Source organism: Hippoglossus stenolepis, chromosome 14, assembly GCF_022539355.2.
Source record: "Hippoglossus stenolepis isolate QCI-W04-F060 chromosome 14, HSTE1.2, whole genome shotgun sequence".
Taxonomy (NCBI): Eukaryota; Metazoa; Chordata; class Actinopteri; order Pleuronectiformes; family Pleuronectidae; genus Hippoglossus; species Hippoglossus stenolepis.
The window spans coordinates 24,858,691-24,875,322 of NC_061496.1; the positions used below are offsets into that span (position 1 = coordinate 24,858,691).

The following is a 16,632-nucleotide window of genomic DNA, read 5'->3' on the forward strand; positions in this document are numbered from 1 at the left end:
TTCCTCCTCCTCTGCTGCGGCTCAAAGCGGGGTCCCCCGGGGCCCCACGATCCACTGGTGACCTAGCCTCGACGTTCCACCTGTTCATCACACCGACGGTAGAGAACATTATCCTGGAGATGACGAATTGGGAGGGTCGTCGGAAATACGGTGACGAATGGAAAGGAATGGACGAGACCGACCTGCGCACCTACGTAGGGCTGCTGATCTTAGCGGGCGTGTACAGGTCCCGGGGCGAGGCCGGCCAGCCTGTGGGACGCCGAGAGCGGCCGGGCGATATTTCGTGCCACGATGCCCCTAAAACTCTTCCACACGTACTCCAGACTGCTGCGCTTCGACGACCACGAGACGAGACGCACGAGACAAGCCACAGACAAATTGGCGGCCGTGCGAGAGGTCTGGGATGCGTGGGTGTCGCGGCTACCGCACCTCTACAACCCGGGGCCGAAGTGACCGTGGACGAGCAACTGGTTCCGTTCAGAGGTTAGTCTTTTTTTTTTTATATTATTATTATGTTATGTTAGTTATATTATGTTATGTTATGTTATGTAGATAGCGGCTGCTAGTCCTCGTCCTCATCTCCTCTCATCTCTTCTCCTCCTGTTTTTCTCCCTAGGCCGGTGTCCATTCCGTCAGTACATGCCCAGCAAGCCGGCAAAATACGGGATCAAGTCGTGGGTGGCCTGCGATGCGAAATCAAGCTACGCTTGGAAGACGCAAGTCTACACCGGAAGGCCGAGCGGCAGACGCCCAGAACGGAACCAGGGGTTGCGGGTAGTGCTCGATGTAACGGAGGGACTGCACGGTCGTAACGTCACGTGCGACAATTACTTCACCTCCTACGAACTCGCGCGGCAGCTCCTGGAGAGGAAGCTCACCGTGGTCGGCACTGTTCGGAAGAACAAGCCCGAGCTCCCGACCGGGCTGCTCGCGGTCAAGGGAAGAGAGGTGTTCTCATCCAAGTTCGCATTCACGCCCACTGCCACTCCTGTGTCCTACATCCCAAAGAAAAACAGGAATGTGGTGCTCCTGAGCACATGGCACCCTGAGGCCGACATCAGCGACCACGAGGACGGAAACCGGTCATCGTCCTGGACTACAACCGCAACAAAAGTGGCGTGGACAACCTAGACAAGGTGATAAGAACGTACAGCTGCAGGAGGATGACCGCGTGCTAGCCCCTGGTCGTCTTTCACAACATTCTCGACGTCTCTTCCTACAACGACTTTGTGATATGGAGAGAGATCAACCCAGACTGGATGCCGGGCAAGCGGAACAAGCGGACGGTGTTCCTAGAGCAGCTGGGAAAGGCTCTCGTGACTCCGTTCATCGCGCACGGACGCGTCCGCCGCGGTTGTGAAGGCTGTAAAATCCGCCGCCGCCGCACAGAGAGCTGTTGACTACGACGCTCGGTCCGGCCTCCTCCATAGCCCTAGCAGCAGCCCTGCTCGGGGCGAGTAGGAGGAAGAGGCGTCAGATATGCCCCAGGAAAAAGACAAGGGTTAAAGTGCACATATTATTCTTCTGTTTTTTCTTCCTTAGTTTTATCCTCAGAAACTCTGCAACTCATGTAACAACATTTTAAACAACTTTCTGAGGTGTTGTTTTGACTTTAAATGGCGTTAACAAGAATTTCCGCAGTGGGAAACAAACTTTTTCTATCAAATCAAATGAATGCACAATAACACTAACCTGTCTTCTTACAGTGAGTCCGATGAAACCTCCGAACAGTTAAAACTAGCTGCAGCTAGAGGAGCTGGAAGGTGCATTTTCTTACATTTGGAGAGGACAGAGAGAGCGGCGTTTCCCCCTGCGCTCACTGTTTATGCTAAGCTAGGCCAACTGTCTTTTGGTGCTAGCTTCATATAAGTATTTTGTGATATTTTTAGAAATATGCTTATTCCATCTTTCCAATCAAAGTAAAACTACAGCAAGATACTTTTAGCTTAACTTAGCAGGTAGAAAAACCTTGAAGCTCATGCATCAACGTATTTAATCTCCTTTATCTAATCTGTATCAAAAAATCTGAAGTGTAAAAACTCAGTGTGCATCTATCAGTTACTTTCTTGGGTTTGTGTTAATTGATAAGCTTTGGAGTCGTTGGTGGGTATATCATGTTTAAACTTGTGCAGTACCCGTTCCAGACTTGTCTGTTTGGAATAGGCTGTTTGCTTGGCCTGTGGTGATGCTGGTTATAGTTTTCTTTCTGAAATTGACTTTCAGTAACTGAGCTGCAGCAAGTAACAACCAGCTGCTGGACTCTAACCCTTACCCAAGCTGGACTCAGTACCCTGAAGAACCCTGAAGAACCCTGAAGTGGAGAATCAGTTGCCATTGCCATTGTTGTGCATGCAGTGTGGTTGTGATCGACAACCATTAAGTGGATGAACCACAGCTGCTAGAGCACTGGTCCCCTGTTAATGAATATTGTGTGTCTAAATTGCACCAAATTCAACCCTACAATTATTCTGTCCCTGAACAATACACATGCCAAGTGTGAAGCCATTAAGATGAAAGGTTCTTGAGATGTGTGAGCCACATATGGACGGACAGACAGATTTCTGCAATCATCAGATAGATAACTAATGTTCGTAGTGGTAGTATTTTCAAAGTAGGTTTTTAAACCGAGTCTCTTACAACACAATCTTTTGAGTGGGGACCTCTTGTCTTCATAAGCTATTACATCCAAACCAAAGGAAGCGTTAACTCATCCTGTCTTCAGCTGACCCCAACAGGAACATCCTAAACCGGTCCCGTGCTGATTTTCTCTGAGCACAGGATGGTATGAGGTTCAGAGAGACAGTGTGAAGAACATAGAGCGGCCTTTTTTCTCAGAATTCCTATGAAGAAACTCCAAAGATACAGCTAAACTGCCATTGAAGGTTTTTTTATGTTATTCTAGTTACATCTGGCCCACAGGCATGGTGGCTCTGCCTGTTCCTCGCTAACCCTGTGCTTACTTGTGTGACCTTTGTGAAATTCCATTATATTTGTGGCCGGAGGATGGGGGGTGGTTTTGACTTCACGGTTCCTGAAGGTTCTTGAAATTATGCGATTGTAAACTGCATGATGGGGTTGGACAGCGGGGGAGGAGAAGACGCAACAAGAGGACCAGAGAAGTGAACTATCAACTAAGAAAACCACTGTCAGTGGGTCAGTTTTATTTCAAATTGATCAGCCCTATAAGTTTGCAGTGAATAATTATTTTTTGTTTAATTATATTCAGATTAATTGAGGGAAAAAAACAAAGCTAGTTAAAGGTTCTGCTGTGCCACTGGACAGAAGTGATGACAAAAATGAAACAATGCTCCCAGGCAAGTTTTGCTACTACTATTGTAGCAGACATGTGTACACACACGTAAAAGAGAACATTGTGTCTCAGCTGCGGAGAGGCAACTTGACACCCGGGAGCTCAGTTAAACAGGATAAGAGGAATGAAAAAAAACTGCAGGGAAGGAGTGTCTAGTCTCGTCTTGTCAGCAAAACCCAGAGGCGAAAAACAAGTGAAGCTTTGACCCATGTTTACATCTTATTATGCACACTCTTATTGTGCACACTGGGTAGCAGACATGTGCACACACTTTTCAAAAACATGTTTTCCAAGCTGTGGATGGGTGGGTGTAGTCTTCCCAGGTGAACACTGAGGAGAAAAACGGGAAGCTTTGACATATGTTTACAACTTCTCATGTTTGCACCGACGCTTCGTGTTTGTATTTATACAGAGCTTTTCCTCGATGACCACTCAAAGCGCTTTACATTACAGTTTGCCATTCACACACACATTCACCCAGTGCATCTATTGGCAGCACTTTTTTTTCTTTTTCTGAGAGGGGCAATTCGGGGTTCAGCATCAAGGACATGAAGGGCCAATGTACAAAAGTTGAAGGGAGTTAATATTACAAATATGGTTAGGGGTGGGAGCAGGGTTATAGGCGTGGACCTCAGACTGTCCTCTGCTGCTAACAAAGGAGCACTGCAAATGATAATTGTTTGAAGAAGGCGTTGGGTGTTGGGTCTGCACGGCTGCAGCAGGATCTTTCTGGATGCATTTAAACCTGTACCTACATTTTTATCAACAAGTGAATTCAGATACAAACACACATTTGAAAGAAGCTGATGTAGCTGTTGTGATGGATTTGCAGCCAGCAGTTAGCCGACCCCCCTGTGGTTGTTATTGTGAAGTGGCAGATGTTGTAAACTGCTAGACGTCTCTAATTGGGAAAACACCTTGAAGGAATGGTTTTTCCACCAGCATGATTTCTGACTGGACAGTATGACATCATCGCAGCAGACTTAACATCATATATTGTTTGACAAAGCCATGCAAAAGTGTAAAAATAGAAACAAAGTTGTGATTTTACAGGGATTTATGAGCTGGACTTTTTATTGTCCAGTAAATCCAGGAATCTTGTTGACAGATCATACCCCCCTTTTTCAGTCTATATGCTTAACCAAGCAAACAGCCTCCTGACTGCTGCCTCATATCTACCGTACAGACAGACCTTGTTACTTTCTCTGAGTTTCCTGCGTTTTCCCACAGGTTAAAGGGTTAGTTTTGAAGTTTTGACTCACTCTTGTTGACGGTTAAGGGCAGACGATATCACACAGCGTCTTAGGCTCTATGAGGCAAATTTTGGTTTTGGGAATATGGGCTATACAAATAAAAATCCTATTCATTGATTTATTGATTAAGTAGACGATGAATTAAAGTTATATCAATCTTCTCGTGTCATCTAAACAATTTCGCATTTTAGCTTGCTGCTTAAGCTTCTCAGTCCTGTCGCTTCTGCTCTCTCATGTTTCTCATCAGTGGGTCAGCTGTGGTGCGCGTGCAGCAGGATGGACAAACTCACAAAGAATCTCCTTGTCCAAGCATTCTGAGCTCTCATTCATTTTTTCGGTGTGTGTCGAATTTGTTTGTAACCTGACTTCAACCATACTGCGTCCAATTAGCTACGGAAAGTATTCAAGAGAGTGTATCTACTAGTCAAAAAAGGTCCGATTAAAACCGCCATGTGTTTGTTGTTTGAAATGCTGATGACGTTTGTCTCGATTGGATGTGGTCTGATCTGTGTCTGTGCTCCTCGGTCCGGGGTCCTCTAACCTCTCCGTCCAACCGTGCAGCTCTGCTTTCACAGCTGCTTAAGTTTCCGAACACTGAGCCAACCAAGCTGCGATACAATACATTACAATACAAAACCACCGCTGAAGGGTGGGTGGGTGGTGCCGGGATGGGGAAGCAGCACAGCCAGACTGCTGTCACTAGTGATAGTGGTGATAGCTGGTGGCTAAAGGGATCCGCAGCACAGGAGAATGTGTTCTTGTGATGAGATTAGACCAAACGCACGAATGATGGTTCGGACCTAAGGTATCTCATTAGGTCTCGAGCCTCTGATTCAATTGCTCCACAGATGCCTTTTCATTTACAGTAAATAGTCTGAGTTGTGCGACGAGAAGGTCAAAGTGAGATTATGCAGTGCATCTTGATATGTGTTACTACACTTGACATTTTTTTTAAAAGCAGCAGTCTGGGTCTGTAAACTATATGTTCTTTGTTCTGTGTACTATACATACTCTTGACTTGCCTGTTGTTATGTAATACCTTGGTATGGAGCACCACCCCCGCCTTTCTTCCACACACCAGATTGCCTGAGCGTGGACGCCGGCTGCCATGGAAACCAGGCTCAAGGTGTTTCTTCATGTGTCCTCGTCCACTTTGTCTAGTTTATCTGCCCAGGTTATCGTATCAGCAACATCAATGTTCATCCTCGTATTGTGGCTCAAATTACACTTTCACAGCCCTCTGTACAAACAGTGCAATGAGGTCAAATAACATGGAGATGAGGAACACATGTAATGCGATAGGAAAAGGTCTGAATAGGTTGTGTAACAGTGAAAATTTGGTTTCCCACCTCCTCAGGCATTTCTATATGAGTTAGTTGAGGTGATTCCTCTCATGTCTTCTTATTGTGTCTCTCCATTGTACTAAAAAGAGACCACATGTCTAATGACTATGACTTTGTCTAATATGTGTCTTTGTAAAGGGCCTTTACGCGTTTGTCTGGTGGACATGATTGAGGAGGTCGGTTTCACGTGATAGGACTCATTTGGGAGTGAGCCAAATTAGATTCGTTATGTTCTCAGACTGCTGTCAAATATATTGCTGCGAGCAAATACCAGTGCATGCACCCAATCTGTTTAGCTTTGTGTGAACTGATTTCCTATTCTGATAATGAGAAAATGAACAATGGAACAATCTTTAAAAATAGAAACAGAGTTTTTTTTTTTTCTAAACTATCCTCAAAGTAAAAGATTGTGTTGTTTTCTTAAAACGAGTTTTCATATAATGTATAAATAGTGAAAAATCCAGTTTACATTTCTACAAAATGGGGGCGATTTTAAGTTTGTCTTCGTCAACTTTTGAAATAGTCCCCTACATGTGTCCTTTTTGTATGCCTCTGGTTGGAGAAAGTGCTGGCTAGTTTCTGGTTTCCGTTTTTTGGCTTGAGTTTTTAGTTTCACCCACGTTAGACCCTTTCACACTGTTAACAAAGTGCAAAAAATAAACTTATCCCATGTGTTGCCAACCCACAAGGCGCTGCTCCCAGACGTGCCCGCTCACTCCACACCTTTCAACACCAACCTGTTTCTCAAGCTCACCCCTCCCACAGGTGCGGACACTTGACACTGGCAGGTGGAATTCACATGAGAAAATTAATGAAGTGCACACAAACAAACTCAAGGCTCAAATTGTTCTCACAAAGAGGTTTCTCATTATAATGAATTAAGTACACTATTACATCTACTCCATTTACTATCCTGACCTCAATTATATTGTGAAGGAGCTTGTACTGACAACTTTACAGTCTACACACGCACGCACACACACACCTACATTTGACACTGAAGGAAGCCATTAGGTAAATTGTTAGTGATTTATGACCCACGTTTTCATCTCTTTAACCTCTCAGAAGGGATGTTTTTACACCAGGTAAAACATGGCACATTCTTTCCTGGCCCATGTGTTGGCTTCAACTGTTCTTTGTCCTCTCACTGAGGTTTGTATCAGACACATGAGCTTCTAATGAAGATATCAACACAGATTTCCTCCTTGTGAGAAACCTGCATCTGGTTGTTGTGATGTCTCACTAAAGGTCACTTGGGAAAGACACAAAACAAGAGATAGAGCGTGAGACTCAACTTTTACCAGAGAGCTTATTTCAGGACACGCTGTCACCCCACTGATACCAGTGATCCCAGTTCATGGACCTGAGACTAAAATATACAATGAAACACTAACAGTAGTTCTTGTTAAATTTAGGATCACTTCCTAAAGTTGACTTACTTCACGTCCAAATACAATAGCAATGGTAATAGCAATAACTTCAACTATCGTGGACGCTAAAATCTGTCCTTCACTGAATGTGTAGGAGGTGGGTAGAGAGTAACCTGACAAACCTGCAGAAATTCTTGAATGGGCCTTTAAACTGAAAAATGGTTTACAGAGGAAATAACTGAAGAAAAAAAAAAGTTGAATTATTTCAGGCAGCCCAGGAGATAGGGAAAACTGTACTGTAAAGCCCGTTGAGCGACCTCGAGACTAGAAACATGCTAAATAAATACAGACCATTTTACCATTGGAGTCTGTCATCAGCACTTAAAAGTTTTGAACCTAGCAAGTTTGTTTTAGTTTTTTTCCTAATATTTTGGCAAAAACAACATGTTGGCCCTGAAAGTCAACCTGTTTTCAATTCTAGTTTGTCTGTGATTTTAAATTGAGAGCAACTGTTTGACATCAGGTGAAACTAGAGACAGTCACGACACTGAAATTACTTCAGCATGTGGTGAGATGTGCTTTTAAATGTCAGGTTAAATAATCAGTTTTTAATTAAGTTGACTTATTATTTAAAGATCTTATTTAACTCTGACAACCATAATTACTAAATTGTATTAGTTACCTTGACTAAGGCAACACAGTGGGACGTCTAACTGCTCGCTGAATGCATCACTATCACAGGTTGTCACACGACAGATATTTACTAGGAACTCTCCCTCCTCCCACTTCCTGTTCTACTTATAGAGCTAGTTCTAAGGTTGTACAGACATGTCAAAACAACATTCCAGAAAGGCAGGTACACACTATTTTAATGTGTGTGGCATAGACAGCCAATCACTTTTACTGTAAATAATAAATCTTTTAACGTTTGCCGTCATGCTTGTTTTCTAATGATGATCTGTTTTAACTATTTGAACAAGTATAAGGGTGGGGATTTGCTTTTGGCACAATACACAACCATTTGTTGAACATTAAAGTGCATTTCCTCTTAATGCCAGCCACACTTCACACCAGCTGACAGTCTGGATGTGACCCTGTCAGACTAAAATTCCAGGCACAACAGGAAATGCTTCGGACTAAGTTGCAAGAAAGGTCAGATGTAAAAATGTTAGCTGTTTATTTAAGATCTTTAGCAGTGACAATCATAAGTGAAAACAACAGAAATGTGGTATTTAAAAAACATACAAAAGTAGATTGGCTATAATGACCTTTAACTATCTACAACATGATAAAACCACTGTCGAGACATCGGCCATGACGGCTAAGAACATTCAAACGCCATTGGGATCCTTTAGGTCAAAGTTATAAGATTCACAGCAACATCCTGCTGTTCAGACATTTAAAATTTTTCATTAGTACGAGTTAAAACACATGACAATCATGTACTTCTCGACATACTATCAGCTACCATGACAGAATGAACTGAACAAACAAAAAGGCAGTGTTTACGTTAGAGGTGAAGACTTCCTGTATACGACTGAAAGAAGGCAGAAATACCTCAACATTTCATCAGTCAAGTAAAAAGTTCAGTAAGGGAAAGATTGATCCGTAGAGTCTTGAAAAAGACACATGGTTACTTACAGTACTCATAATGGCTCTTTGACTTTTAGATTGTTCATTTGCTGTAATCTGTGGGCTCCTCTCCTTCTTCTTTGAGTAAACATGAACGCACCAGAGCCTCTGTGACGATGTAAGGGTCGCAGTTGGCCGACGGACGACGGTCCTCGAAGTAGCCCTTCTTATCCTGCCCTACTGCCCGGGGGATGCGGATGCTGGCACCACGGTTGGCCACGCCGGCGGAGAACTCGTCTATGTTTGAGGTTTCGTGACGACCGGTGAGTCGTCTGGCGTTGTCCAGGCCGCCTTTGGGGTCGTAGGCGCGGATGTGATACATGTGTCTCTTTGCCAGCCTCTCAATTGACTCTTCAATGACCCTGTGAAGAACAGAGAGGGCTTAGGAACGTGCTCACAACCCAAATGCAAAACCATACACAATTTAACACAGATAGAATGAAAACGCATCCTTACTTCAGTCCACCGTCCTCTCGCATTTCCTTCGTGCTGAAATTGGTGTGGCAGCCGGCACCATTCCAGTTCCCTGCGATAGGCTTGGGGTCAAAGGACGCCACCACGCCAAAATCCTCGCAGACCCTGTGAAGGATGAAACGAGCAATCCACAGGTGGTCCCCCATGTTGATACCTACACATGGCCCAACCTGGAACTCCCACTGAAACACACAGTATTATTAACAGATTATTAATAGGGTTCAAAATATTTGACGCCGAAAAATTTTGTGAAAGTGCAACAATTTTAAAAAAATAAGACGACAACGAGACAGTACCTGAGCTGGCATGACTTCAGCATTGGTTCCACAGATCTGAACCCCAGCATACAGACAGGCTTTGTAGTGAGCTTCCACTACGTCTCGTCCATATGCCTTATCTGCTCCTACTCCACAATAATAAGGCCCTAACCAGGAGGAATGATACTAAATATTAACTCTCTGCAGGTCATTGAGATTTCTTATTTACTGAGACAAAACAAAAGGCTGACACTCACCCTGTGGACCTGGGAAGCCGTTGGAGGGCCAGCCAAAGGGGTGTCCATCTGTGCCAAGGATCGTGTACTCCTGCTCCATACCAAACCATGGGAGGCTGTTATCCACCATGGTCATGATCTTTCTACAGGTGTGGCGCAGGTTGGTCTCTGTTGGGAGAGAGCCGAACATAAGCTGACGCGAAATACAAGACATCTTCAACCGCAGAGACGCTCAGTTTTTATTCTTTTCCTGCTCACCTGCTGGCTTGTGATTGTACTTGAGCACTTCACAGAGCACCAGCTTGTTGGGGTCTTTCCTGAACGGGTCCCTGAACATAGCTACAGGGATCAGGAACATGTCGCTGTTGGAGCCCTCTGACTGGTAGGTGCTGGAGCCGTCAAAGTTCCACTCAGGAAGGTCTGACAGTGGAAAACAACCGAAATCATTGATCTATCACATAGCTTGAAACCTGTACTCACAGTTTCACTACATGCTGTTATAAACTTCAATATGGATCATACCGGTGCTTGAGCTCACCTTCAATCGTCTTGGGATCAGAATCTAAAGTTCTGGTCTTGCAGCGGAGCCCCTCTCCAGACCCATCGATCCAGATGTACATAGCTTGGACCGAGTCTCCTTGAGGGAGACTCATGTACTGCTGCGTCACAGCTTTGTTCAGCTTTGAACTCGCTGATGTGGCCATTTTTCTTGACCCCAAAACCTACAGGAGAGAAGGGGGCACATGCTAATCCAAACACGATGAAAAAAAAAATCACACACAGCTCAGACAATGGAGGTTACTGACTGACATGGAAACTCTCCTGGAGAAGAACTACATCATGACAGAATACATAGGATTCTGACATCTTTATATATTACTGTAAGTCAAATAGTATTGATTTAAAGAAATTCGAGTTGGATAAAACATTAACACATAGTAACATATTATTTACAATAGAGGAAAGTTAAAATCTGAATAACTGAAACAAAGGGAACAGCTCTCTTACCTGATGTTAAGTGTAGAAAAATATCACAGGCTTCAGACGTGAGTGTGTAAATGGGAGGTCGTGGAGAGGCTTTCTGTTGTTGGTCATTCCTGCTCCACGCTCCTGCTCCACGCTGCATTTATACAACTGCAGAGCATCAGTAGTCGCCTCTGATTGGCCGAGAGACAAACGTGACCAGGTCGTGCTGAGGAAATGCGGGACTGACTGACCCCCGACACACGCACACACACACACACACACACACACACACACACACACACATTTGAATATATAACCCACACACAAAGATATTTTCGCCATCCCTTGATCACAATGTACAAAATTCTGGAAAATAATAAAACTCTTAAATTTAATGAAAAAGTGAGACAAGGTAAGAGAGTCACACACTGACACCGTGGATCAGAACAAGTGACACACAACTAATGCGCCCCCTAGCGGCCCTAACTCGATTTTCTTTGATAAATAAAGACAAATACAAAGAAACATTCACTAGTGCTTTAAGACGCACTTACCTACCAAATCCTAACCATTCATCGGGACATATAAAACCTAAATTGGCGAATAATACAGATATAACTAATAAATTAATATAAATTGGGGGGAAATGCTAATTTAAGAATAGCTTTGAATGTAAATTGCTATATACTATACTAAACTATACTAAACTATACTAAACTATACTATACTATACTATACTATACCAGGGGTCGGCAACCTTTACTATCAAAAGGGCCATTTTGCCCGCTCTTCCAACAAAAAAAATGTTCCGGAGCCCCAAAACATATTTGATAACACAGCTTATACATTTGTATATATAGTTATACTCAGTGTTGAGCCAGTTCACACTTAAAATGAACTGGTTCAAAGTTCAGTCCATGCAGATGAAAATGAACTAGTTCACGTTCATAGTTCATTTTTTATTGGGATGATTTAGGTGACAAACTTACGGTCACGTGTTTGGTTCTGAATCGATGGGGTCGGATCATGTCTGCGTGTCGCTCCGCTCATTTTAACACTGAGTCCTGACTGTGAGCTTCACGTCTCCTGTTGTACTGAGCACAAAATGTTGACGAGTCATTTTCATGATGTTTAAATGCAGCCTCATAAACTCTGGAGTGAATCAAACAAACACTAAGTTACTTCCTGTACTGATCAGGTCCTGATAACTAGTGATGAGTGTTTATTAGTTGAAGTGAGAGCAGGTCAGAGTGGAGGAGGACACAGAAACTCCAGCTCGGTACAGACCAGCTGCAGCTTCTGCTCTGATCACTGAGCAGCTGAGACCAGAGAAACTCTGTGTTCCACTGTTCTTGTGTGCACTTTCTCCTTTTTCAAACATTCTGTGATATTTTGCTAATCCACAACCCACCAATAATATTTTACTGGATGTTTGTTGTTCCCATTGTTTTCCTAACTACTCTGCACACTGTAGTCTGCCAGTTTAATAATCCCTTATGACATGCAAGCGAAGGCTCAAGCATGTGTCCCTTGATGTCCAAGACCTTATGTAGTTATTTGTAATGTTGAAAAGAAAATGTTGCAGATTCCATATTTGCTGAATATCATGAAACAAACAGTGAATAATTTTGCTTTTGCATTAAAATGTTTTTAGGTTGCTCTTCTCTTTGGTTCCAAACACTTAAAGTTTTTAAGTCAACTTTTGGAGAAACACGTTCCGATGTCACTTTTAGGTTTATACTTCTGAATTCATCCGAACATTCAGCCAACGCGATACTAAGACTCTTTTGCACAACCAAATAGGTTATCAAATAATGTGTTGTAAACAAATCATAAATATTTTGTTATGTATGGCGTACTCATCGTTCTATTTGGCAGTTCAGCAATAACAAATCATGATGATGAATCTTGGCTCGCATCAGGGTTTCTGTACTATTCAGGGGATTACTGCTCCTCTAAAACAAGTCTGTCCACTTACAGCTGGTTCAACGAAGGCAACGCTCACGACAGTAAACACTAGGGATGCACCGATATGGAAATTCTTGGCCGATACCGATACCGATATTTAAAACAACAATCTAGCCGATAGCCGATACCGATATTTGTTTATTACTTGCATGTGGCCTTCTTGGTGTGTAACGCCGGGTTTACACCCGCGCCGCGCAGCGTTATTCTCAAGCGCGCAGCCGCCTGGCTGTTCACACCGGACCCGCATTTCTCCGCGTCGGTCAGCCCGCGATTCTCCGCTTGTTGTTGTATGTAACCCGTTCAATGTCGGGTGTCGGGGGTAAATGACGTATTCTCCAAGCAAGCCTTTAGCCCCCCCCTCTCTCTCTTTTTATCTATATGACTGCTTGTGTGGCTGTAGTGGATGGGCAGAGGGGGACATTTAATTATGTGATTGGGAAAATTGGGAAAATTAAAACTCCAGGACAACAGAAGGGGAATGCAAAGTATGGGATGCATATTTGATCATTTATATCATATCAAATATGTCATTTATATCGTTTAAAATAATTTTTCAGTCTGTTTCCTGGCGCGATACGCTCGCTCGCACGCCGAAACCATCGGTGAAGGGCGCTGGCGCGGCGCGGCGCCAACAACAGAGGGAGAGAGATTAGGAAAAAACGTGACATCTCAGATATGTTTTTACTTGTTTCGCTGCACAGCAACACACAAGATTTGTTTCCTGGTCGAGGCACGTCTGAGGTCAGCTGCTCATAATGTGTTATGTAGTGCTTAAATCACAGAACTGAGGTTGGTCAGTCATGATACAGCTGAGGACTGACACAAAGCTATCAAGGCAAACCAAGGCCATTCAAAATTCAATCGTGTGAAATGGAACCAATTATAGTGCAAACGCCACTGAATATATCTACCTTGAAATACGTACATATGAATGTATGTGGTTTGAATTCCCCTCTTGGAAATTTCAAGGTAATTTTAAGTTGTGAGGTTTCAAAATAACGTTGCTCTTTTCAGCAAAAGTTTTTTGAAATGTTTTAAAAATCCCTCCTCTTCCAATTTTTCACATCACTTAGGGCCCATGCTGCCTCATCTTCATGTCCTGGCCAAAAATCTTGGTGTCATCTTCGATCCAGCCTTAAACTTTGATAAACACATTAACACTGTGGTGAAAGGTTGCTTTTTCCAGCTCAGAAACACACCGACCTCAAACCACTCTTCTCTTTAAATGATTTGAGTCACTACTGCCCTGATCTCCTCTTGATGGGACTCCTTTTGAGTGTCAGCTAGTCATCACTGTCTCGCCTGCAACTGGTGCAGAATGCCACTGTGATCGCTAACTGGTACTAGGAAAAGGGACAGTATCTCACCTGTTCATGCATCACTGCATTGGCTACCGCTTAGGTAAAGGATGGATTTCATGGTTCTTTTAATTGTTTTTAAAGTGTTATTTGGCCTGGTGACCTCATCTCAGAGCTCCTCTGCCCCTTTTCCATCCCCAGATCTCTTAGATGCTCAGTCAAACTGCTCCTGCCTGTCCGTTGGTCGAGGCTAAGGAGTCAGGGCGATCGCACGTTCCCTGTATCCGCCCAAAATCGATGGAAAAGTTTTTCTCTTTTAATTAAGTGTTCCCACTCAAGGCTAGACTATAGACCAACTTGTTTTCGAGGCTTTTGACTGCCCTTGGCTCAGTCTTATTTACTTATTTATTGACCTATTTGTTTTTAGCCTGTTTAGCCTATTTGTATGTCAAAGGGTTTCCTTTGTGAACTCATTTTAATCTTATGGCTTTTACTATTCCTTGATTTAGTTTTTTATCTTCTCCTATTCTGTTGTTATTTTATTGTACAGCACTTTGGTCAACTCTGTTTCTTTTAAATGTGCTTTATAACAAAACTTGCTCAAACTGGTCCAGTGAAATTCAAACAGCAAATCTAAACATATTCGTCTTTTTACACAAATGTGCATTAATACTAAAAATCACCTTTGCCTTTAATGTATTAAATTGGAAAAATGAAAGAAAAAAGAACTTTCAAACTGTCAAAATAATATGACAGTTACATTGACCTAACATTTAGGTACATTTAAGAATTTGGGTTGACCATTCATTTTCCTTTAAAATTAAAATCATCAGCATTTCTTTGCTTACATACATGCAGGGCCATAGTTTAATATTCGAAAAGTTATGATATCTCTCAATTTTTAACAAAAAATAGTTCCTGAATAACCCATACAACACAATTAGGAAATGCTTCAGACAGGTAAGAGAAGAGACATGCTCAAACTTGAACGAAAGTTCATTGCAGGTGAGGAAATAAACACCTGACTTAGAATAATGCTCAACAAGCCTTTACCTTCAAAGTAAAAACACTGTAAAGCTTTGCATTGAGACAAAGGAGTGGCCGTTGTTTATGAGGCTGAATATGATGCGATGGACACTCTCTCTAAAGGGTTTGCCAAACCTCAAATTAGCAGAATAAATCTTCAATGTTTTTCTTTGCAGGGTCTGTCTGCTGGCGGTCGACCTGGTGAACGAAGCAGTACCAAACCAGAGTGTGTCCTCTTTGATTATAGAAAAGTCCCTGCAGTGAACCCTCTGTACCTCCTCATGAGAATGACTATTATCAGTATATTAGGCTTTGATGGGAACATTTTAATTAGCATTACACAGAACAATAATCTTTACACATTATGAAATAAGTATCATTATGTGAATCTGTTTCTTTTGATTCTGAATGGCATCTTTATTGTTTTGCTTTGCAGAGTGTAGCCAGACCCTGAAGGAGTAGAACACCACAGCCATTTGCTAAATTGGATAAGCTCATCCACAGAGAGATAGATTTACACTGGGAAAAGAGGATTGGGCCCCCCTAGGGTCCGTGGGTTCCAGGCATGGAGCAGCTAGACTGTTTACAGCTATTACAGTTTACGGTAAAACAAAACAAAACAGACAGACTTGAACAAAGGAACTATTGAAGTGATTTTCAAAACCACACCAGTAAGTAAACAAGCGAAAGTTAACGTAAAATTGAAAGGTAGTGAAAAACCTCCAGGGCAATTTAATTGGCTGAGCTGCTTTATGTTCCTTTCCTGTAAGTCCCCCACTTTCACAGCCAGGACACCTCGTGACATGCAGACCTTTTTTCTTACTGTGAGGCCTCACTGCAGCTGCTGACCCTTTGCCAGGGCCCCCGCAGCACCGCTCAGGCTTTCTCTGAAGGGGTCCAGGTTTGTATATTTCATCTAACACAAGCTGTAGGGTCATGTAAGACACAATATTCTGCTACAGTCCTCCTACAGGCTACAGTATGACCATCACTCAGCTGTTTGTCAGTTATTTCCTCATCTCCACGTGCTGTGTATGGAGGACTGTGATAGATTGTAAAATGATCTAAGACTATAAACCCTTTTATTTCTCACACATACAAAAGAGTGAACGTTGAGCAACATGAGATCCATGGTCAGACAGTGACATCTAGTGGCTTAAAGGCAGGAACTGTGTCCTTCACCCTGTCTGCTGTTAAGTCTAATGCAGTCATTGTCTTCTTTGCTGTATTTACCAGAATACTTAGTTGGATAGTCATCTGCTGTAGACATGTAAAAAAAAAGTCTGTAGTAGAGGTCTTCACTGGTCAGACTTTTAATGGACTGGAATGAAGAATTGTCCCTCTTATATTTTTGTAAATAAAACATTCTCTAACCAGTTTTCAGTCATTTTCTTGTTCTTATTGGATAAAGATTTGGTGTTCGCCCTCTGTAGACGTATTCAAGGTTAAACTGAAGACCCACATGTTTTCTCAGGCTATTGACTGTCCTTTTAGCTTTT

At 42.8% G+C, this 16,632-nt stretch overlaps 1 protein-coding gene across 1 annotated transcript; it reads right to left on the bottom strand.

Annotated features, from left to right (window-relative positions):
- Nucleotides 1-8,436: 8,436 nt before the first annotated feature.
- glulb (glutamate-ammonia ligase (glutamine synthase) b) lies at nt 8,437-11,040 on the bottom strand. The gene is made up of 7 exons (XM_035177388.2): nt 10,884-11,040; nt 10,414-10,597; nt 10,134-10,295; nt 9,897-10,043; nt 9,679-9,806; nt 9,365-9,564; nt 8,437-9,270 (listed from the first exon to the last, which is right to left on the bottom strand). Exons 2-7 carry the CDS (start codon nt 10,577-10,579, stop codon nt 8,952-8,954), a joined length of 1,122 nt encoding a protein of 373 aa, XP_035033279.1. The 5' UTR covers nt 10,580-10,597; nt 10,884-11,040; the 3' UTR covers nt 8,437-8,951.
- Nucleotides 11,041-16,632: the final 5,592 nt, after the last annotated feature.